Source organism: Otolemur garnettii, unplaced genomic scaffold (assembly GCF_000181295.1).
Source record: "Otolemur garnettii isolate 467f Iridium unplaced genomic scaffold, OtoGar3 scaffold00001, whole genome shotgun sequence".
Taxonomy (NCBI): domain Eukaryota; kingdom Metazoa; phylum Chordata; class Mammalia; order Primates; family Galagidae; genus Otolemur; species Otolemur garnettii.
Window position 1 is genome coordinate 23,974,589 of NW_003852396.1, and position 8,044 is coordinate 23,982,632.

General features: G+C 39.9%; 1 protein-coding gene across 2 annotated transcripts in view; it reads left to right on the top strand.

The window, feature by feature from the left end:
- NARS2 (asparaginyl-tRNA synthetase 2, mitochondrial) overlaps nt 1–8,044 on the top strand; it is a 160,685-nt gene that overhangs the window by 105,465 nt on the left and 47,176 nt on the right. For both annotated transcript variants that reach the window (XM_012804174.2, XM_023511853.1), the window contains exons 8-9: nt 3,001–3,099; nt 3,211–3,248. In XM_012804174.2, the coding sequence (XP_012659628.1) occupies nt 3,001–3,099; nt 3,211–3,248 (137 nt within the window). The remainder of the gene's footprint in view (nt 1–3,000; nt 3,100–3,210; nt 3,249–8,044) is intronic.

Below are 8,044 nucleotides of genomic sequence, written 5' to 3' on the forward strand. Positions count from 1 at the left end.
CCTCCCAAGTAGCTGGGACCACAGGCGCCCGCCACAACGCCCAGCTATTTTTTGGTTGCAGCCGTCATTGTTGTTTGGTGGGCCCGGGCTGGATTCGAACCCGCCACCTTGGGTGTACATGGCTGGCACCTTAGCCACTTGAGCCACAGGCACCGAGCCTCGTCTCCTATTTTGTTCTTTTCTTGTCATTCCTTCCTTCTATTCCTCTCCATTAGATTAACCTGGTCTTTTTTATTTTTCTTTCTTCTCCTCCATTGGGTTAGAATTTATACATTCTGTTTCTGTTATTTTAATGATTTACCTTACATTTTTTACATGAACTCTAATGTTAAACTTCTCTGCCCTCCTTAGGACAGAGGGTCTTTAGAAAGTTCTGCTTTAATTCTGCTTATTCCTTTCAGTTTTATTTTTACTTTTGTCTAATCTTTTGATTAACTTGTTTTCCACCTCCCAAATTAGTTGTCATTACTATTTTATACTGTCAGTGCCTGAGATGCCCACATGCTCACCAACTTCTTTTGTTATATTAAGTAAACATGTTGGTTGGAAGGATAAATCATTATAGTAATTGAAAGTAAGACAAGAAACCAGGAATGCTGTGTAGCTTAGCAAGACATCTATAATAAATGCCACTAATGAAGACAGAGGCATCATGAAATAAATGTGGCTGTCACTTGTTCTTTAAGTGTTTTCCTACATTTGATCATGTAACTTCAGTACCAGTTATGCCCCCATTGTGTTTGCAGCTTGAAAAGGGTGTACCAGTGATGTAACAGAAGAAAAGAAAATACCTGCCTTTGGGCAGCCTGTACTTTGTAAATGTTTGTATCTTTATGAGTGCAGCTTTTAGAGTACCTAGTATGGTCTCACTGATTTAAAACCAGAAATTTTGGCTGGGGTGGTAGCTCACGCGTGGCGGGTAGATTACTGGAGGTCTGAGATTTAAGACCAGCCCGAACAAGAGCAAGTTTACTAAAATAGAAAAAAAATTAACTGGGCATTGTAGCAGGCACCTGTCGTCCCAGCTACTCAGGAGGCTGAGGCAAGAGGATCTCTAAAGCCCAAGAGTTTGAGGTTGCCGTGAGCTGTGATGCCATGGTATTCTGCCTAAGACAGCAGAGCAAGACTCTGTCTCAAAAAATAAAATAGAAATAAAACCAGAAATTTAGTTATGATTAAAGTAATTTTATAAATATTGTTTATTGCATTCACTTTATTCTTCTAAAATCAAGTTTCTCCCATGATGAGTCTTCTGTAGACAACCCTGGTAGAATGCATTCTCATATACTGATTGGTGTTATAGACTTATTCATGTTGTCTTTGCTTTATGCTTTGGCAAAGCTAAAAGGTATGGTATTTGTAGTTAGCTATCATTGTTTCTTTAATTTTTTTTGTACTATACACTATTATTTTACTTAAAAACTTATAATGTATTATAAAGAAATCTTGAAACTCGCTTTTTTGCACAATATTTTGTTAAGTTCTGCTATGTCAGTACATAAATCTAGATAGCATACTTTATCCATTTCCCTAATGATGGACATTTAAATAGTTTCAGTCTAAACTGAAGTCTAAAGTGTATCTTTGTGTAGATTAAAAACTGTTAGGTTTTGGGCAGCGCCTGTGGCTCAAGGAATAGGGCACCAGCCGCATATACTAGGGGTGGTTGGTTCAAACCTGGCTCTGGCCAAAAACTTAATTTACCACCAGCTGCTTCAATTCCACAAGTTATCTTGAAAGATGAAGCTCCTTTTGTAGTTAAACTGGATGCAAGACACAGCAAATGAGAGGTTCCTAAATTGTTAGAGTCCTCATATCTACTCCCTGCTTTAATGAACAAACCAATCCTTAATGCAGGAGCATAGTTTTCCAAAGAAGCAATCACTAAACCATTTGGTAATTTGGTGAACTCAAGGTCCTGAGGATGTGGGGGTGCTCCTGCAGGGGCAGCTGTGGCTTTAACTTTGGGGGGAACTTTGAGGGAATAAAATCTTGAGAAGGACCTGGTTCTGGTTAGCAGTTTCATGCTTCAAGATTGCTCTGACCTGCGGCCACCACTGTATTCTGTTTTTCTAATTTTAAAGTTTACTTTCATCTGCCAATGACCAAATGAACCTTTCTTTAAAATGTTCTTACTCTTCACAATTACCATTTATTCTATGCTTCTCTAAGCTAGATACTATTATTGTCCTAATTCTACAAGTGATTTTATTTTATATATATATATATTTTTTTGACAGTCTCACTTTGTCACCCTCAGAGTGCTATGGCGTCATAGCTCACAGCAACTTCAAACTTTTTTTTTTTTTTGTTTTTTGTTTTTTGTTTTGAGACAGAGCCTCAAGCTGTCCCCCTGGGTAGAGTGCCATGGCATTACAGCTCACAGCAACCTCCAAATCCTGGGCTCAAGCGAGTCTCCTGCCTCTGCCTCCCAAGTAGCTGGGACCACAGGCACCCGCCACAACGCCCGGCTATTTTTTGGTTGCAGCCGTCATTGTTGTTTGGCGGGTCTGGGCTGGGGATTCGAACCCGCCACCTTTGGTGTACGTGGCTGGCGCCTTAGCTGGTTGAGCTATAGGCGCCGAGCCAACTTCAAACTTTTAGGCTCAAGCGAGTCTCTTGCCTCAGCCTCCCAAGTAGCTGGGACTACAGGCACCTGCCACAACGCCCAGCTGTTTTTAGAGATGAGGTCTCGCTGTTGCTCAGGCAGGTCATAAACCTGTGAGCTCAGATAATCCACCCATCTCGGCCTCCTAAAGTGCTAGGACTACAGGCATGAGCCACCGTACCTGGCCTGACAAGTAATTTTAACTAAAATTTTGAGAGACATTGATCAGTTATAGCTGATCATTTGACATATTTCTCTATCAGTGTTAGAACTATTAATATAAAATTCATACATTCCCACTTTCCAGAAGAAAATTGAGGTGCCTGGACAGGTTTTTCATATGAAGCTGCTTACTTGTGAGGTGATTCTCTGTCATTTTTTTTTTTTTTTAGGTTATAGAGGAACTCTTCAAGGCTACAACAATGATGGTTCTTTCAAATTGTCCTGAAGATGTTGAACTCTGTCACAAATTCATAGCTCCTGGCCAAAAGGTAATTAGTTTTGTAGATAAATCCCAATACATCTACTCTTAAGTCTGTTAATTACATGTAATGAATATGATTGCATTTTAAAAATTTTCTCTTTTGTTTTTTCTTACAAAGGACAGATTAGAACATATGCTAAAAAACAACTTTTTAATGTAAGTAGATATTATACTTTTTCTGAACTTTACTTAACTGTATTTATCACACTGTATTATAATTTTTTGTTTACATATCTGCTGATCACACTCCCCAAACTCGAGGCAAAAACCATGTTCTAATTATTCTTGTAGTTCTTGTATCGATTCATACTTGATAGTCAATGTTTCATCAATAAGTAAACTAATAAATAAGGACAAGATAAATGAACATAGTCATTATTGCCTGTGTTCCTACAATTCATACTTTTATTAGCTTTTGTAATCAAAATTTGGCTTGATTAAAAAAGAAACTTAATAGAGCAGTGCCTGTGGCTCAAGGAGTAGGGTGCTGGCCCCATATACCAGAGGTGGTGGGTTCAAACCCAGCCCCGGCCAAAAAATTGCAAACAAAAAAAAAAAAGAAAGAAAGAAAAGAAACTTAAAAAAGAACTGCACACAGTATAGGTTATAGCAAGACAAGAATTTAAGAGCACAAAACTAATTAGGAGAGTATTACATCACATAGATGAGAGTTAATGGTGACTTGAATCATGTATTAGTCAGGGTTCTTGGAAGATGGGGAGATTTATTTTAAGCAATTGTCTCACAGGATTACAGAGGCTTGTTGAGTTCCAAATCTGTTGCTGTAGGCCAGCAGGCTGGAGACTCAGGGGAAGAGTTTGCAGTGCTTTCCAAAGACAGTCTCCTGGCATAATTCCTTCTTTCTCAGGAGGTGGTTGGTTTTTGTTCTAGTAAAGCCTCCAAATGATTGGATGCAGCCCACCCACATTATAGAGAGAAATCTGCTTTATTCAGAGTCCACTGATTTAAATGTTAATCTCATCTAAAAAACACCTTCAAGAAACATTCAGAATATGTTCGACCAAATATCTGGGGCACCATGGCCTGGCCAAGTTGATACATAAAGTTAATCACACAGATGAGGATGGTCGTGAGCATCGTCCTGTTGTAGATATGTCTTGGTGACATAGCAAACAGGATTTACTGAGGGTGAGAAAAGAGAGAGACAGAGGTGTCAAGAGTAACTTTAAGCTTTCTGTCTCATACAGCTACAAAATTGTAGTTGTCATTAAATGAAATTGAGAAAGACCTAAGAGTAGTGAGGAGAGGTATCAAGAACCCAGATGCGTTGAGATGCTTTTCAGACATCCAATTGCAGGCATTGAGTGAGCAGTTGAAAATATGGGTCTGGAGTTTACAAGAGCATTCCAGGCATGAACATACTGATGAAAGTAGAAATTAAGTAGATGAGGAAATAAGTAATTTGGGCTTCCCAAAGAGTCTTGTGCTGGTAATTAAAAAATAGAGACAAGAATTTCATTATCCAACTCCTGTACAATAAATGAGATACTTGCTATACGCTAGACAGTGATAAATTTTACATATATTAGTAGTTTATTTTATCTTGATGACAGCTCTGAGTAGTTATTATTCCCATTCTGTAGGTGGAGAATCAGCACAAAGAGTTTCAAAGATAAAGTGGGGACTCAGGCTCATATTCATCTGATTTCAAAGTCCATGCTTTTAAACACTTTGTATATTTGACAGGGCACCGAGAAATTTAATAGTAGTAAAGTAGTTATGGGTCCCCCAGTATCCTCATGACCTTTACATATCACTTCACTCTTATACTTTGGAGTCTTTGTCTATAAGATATTATGATTGGGAAATGACCTCATGGTCTGTGTCATTCCGTCATCATCATCATCACGATTCTTTGTACACAACACAAATCATAGTTATAGTTTAAATTTATGGGGAGATTGATGTCATCACGGTGGTGAATAGGGCTCGGCGCCTGCCACGTGCACTAAGGCTGGTGGGTTCGAACATGGACCAGGCCTGCTAACCAAACAAACAACAACAACAACAAAAATAGCCGAGTGTTGTGGCGGGTGCCTGTAGTCCTAGCTACAAAGGAGGCTGAGGCAAGAGAATTGTTTGAGCCCAAGAGTTTGAGGTTGCTGTAAGCTGTGACGCCACGGCACTCTACCAAGGGCAACAAAGTAAGACTGTCTCCAAAAAAAAAAAAGTGGTGAATAGGAGGTTCCAGGGTTTACTCCCCGCTCCCAGTACAACTAGCAGCTACCAACAGACTAGAACACTTTGAAAATCTTAGAACTTGGGAATGAAACTGAGACACCCACATGGACCACAGAGCAAAAACTGCATTAGTAGGGTAAGAGGAATGGTTTCATTTGATGGCCTCTCACCCTTCATCAAGTTAACACAGTGCCACACAGAGAGGATTCCCCAAGCCAAAGGTTTAGAAAGCCAGACACAACTATCCCATTTGCCCAGCATTCGAGACACCTTCCAGAAGACCCCTCCTATCTCTCTCATGGAGTTCTGGGGAGTAAGGTCAAGGCTAGACCTTACTAGGAAGGAACAAAGAAAGGGAACAGGCCTCATAGCAGCTGGATCTTGGCAGTAGCTCTATGTTCCTGCCAGCAGTGGTGCACGATCAGAGATGCCAGCCAATGGCGTAGCCCACTCACAGAGCCCAGCGTGTTGCTGCAGAAGCTCAGTGGGAAATTCTGTCTGGCTTCAGTCCCTTCGGGGCACCCATCTCACAGGCCTCAGAGCTCATCTAAGTCTCCACCCAAGAAGTCAGATATCCATCACAAATGTTTTTACATTTGTGTAAGGTACAGTAGGCCAAGAGGTATGAGAAAAAATGTTTAACATCATTAATCAGGGAAATGCAAATTTAAACTGAAATGAGATATCACCTCGTATCTGTTAGGATGATGATCATCAAAAAGTCAAAAGATGACAAATGTTGACAAGGATGTGGAGCTTCAGAATCCTCGTATACTGTTAGTGGGAATGTAGATTAGCATAGCCATTATAGAGAACAGTATGGAGATATATGATCCAGCAGTTCCACCTCTGGGTATATAGCTAAGAAAATTTGAAATCAGGCCAGGCACAGTGACTCATGAGCCTGTAATCCTAGCACTCCAGGAGGCAGAGGTGGGTAGATTGCTTAAGCTCAGAAGGTTGAGACCAGCCTGAGCAAGAAAGATCTTATCTCTCCTAAAAATAGAAAAACTAGCTGGGGGAAAAAAAAAAAAAAAAAAAAAAAAACTAGCTGGGCATAGTGGTGCACGCCTGTAGTCCCAGCTTCTAGGGAGGCTGAGACAAGAGGATTGCTCAAGCCCAAGAGTTTGCTGTGAACCATGGTGATGTACAGCACTCTACCCAGAGTGACAGAGTAAGACTCTGCCTAAAAAAAAAAATAAAAAAGGAATTTGAAATCAGTATGTCAAGTATACATCTACACTCTTCAGTGTTTACTGCAATATTAGTCACAGTAACCAAGACAGGGAATCAGACTATTATTTGCAACAGTGTGGACAAATCTGGAAAACATTATGCTAAGTGAAATAAGCCACACACAGAAAGACAAATACCTCATGATTTCATTTATACATGTATAATCTAAAAAAGTCATATTTATAAAAGCAGAGAGTAGATGGTGGTTACCAGGGGTTGGGGATGGAAAAGGGGTTGAGAAGAACTTGACCAGTGGGTACAAAGTATCAGTAGGACAGCAGTAATAAATTTTCAGAGGTTATTGCTTAACAATGTGACTATGGTTGATGATAATGCATATTTCAAAGTTGTTAAAGAAATAGATTTTAAGTATTCTCACTAAAAAAACCTGGGTAAGTATGTGAGATGATGAATATATTAATTACCATAACGTTAAATACCATAATGTATGCATATGTCAAAACTCACATTATCCCCCATAATTATGTACAGTTATTTATAAATTAAAATTATTGTCTTAATTTTAAATAATTTATATGGGTGATTATGTGTTTAGTGTGTGATCTCTTTGAGGTTTTATTTAAATTGCCATATTTCTTTCCACACATAATGCCTACTTTTTTGCCTAAATTTTATATGGAAAAATAGGGATGTATATTATACATGGATAATACTAATTCCATATCTGAATAAATATTTTTAATTCTTTTATTTATGCTTATGCGCTAAAAGTACAACTCTAGAAAGCAATAACTCTATCCATGTACAAAATAATATGCTGGAACATGGTAATCGCAGGCTTTAAGGTAACAGTTTTTAAATATACTAAAGAACTTGGCGACAGAGCTGCTGAGAGACGCTTTGAACCTCCTCCCACAGAGAGTGTCCTCAGATTGTGGAGGCAACAGGAAGAAAAGCTTCTCCAGATGCCAGAACTGCAGAAGGCAGGGCCAGGCCTAGTGGCTCACACCTGTAATCCCCCACTCTGGGAGGCTGAGGTGCGTGTATTCTGGAGCTCAGGAGTTTGGGACCAGCCCAAGCAAGAGCGATACCCCATCTCTACTAAAATTACAAAAACTAGCCAGGCATTGTGGGGCAATGCCTTAGTGCCAGCTACTCGGGAGGCTAAGGAAAGAGGATCTCTTGAGCCCAAGAGTTTGAGGTTTCTGTGAGCTGTGACACCATTGCACTCTAGACTGGGGCAACAGAGTGAGGCTCTATCTCAAAAAAGAAGTAAAAGAAGCCAATGAAGAAACCTCCAGAGTGGCTGGAGCTGGAGCGGGAGGTGAAGACCTGGACTATGGAACAGTGTCAAGCTGGGATCTCTGTTTCAGCCAGACGGTACAAGAAGCCGGTAAAAGAACTGCACAAGAAAAAGACATTGATGTCCCAGAGACACCTGAGTGGTGCTTTTACTTTATGCAGAGAGGAGGTTTGAGCAGGAAGACACAAACAAAACTTGCCCCCAAACTTCTAGCAGCCAATGAGAATCAAGTTTTGGAATTCCATTTTTT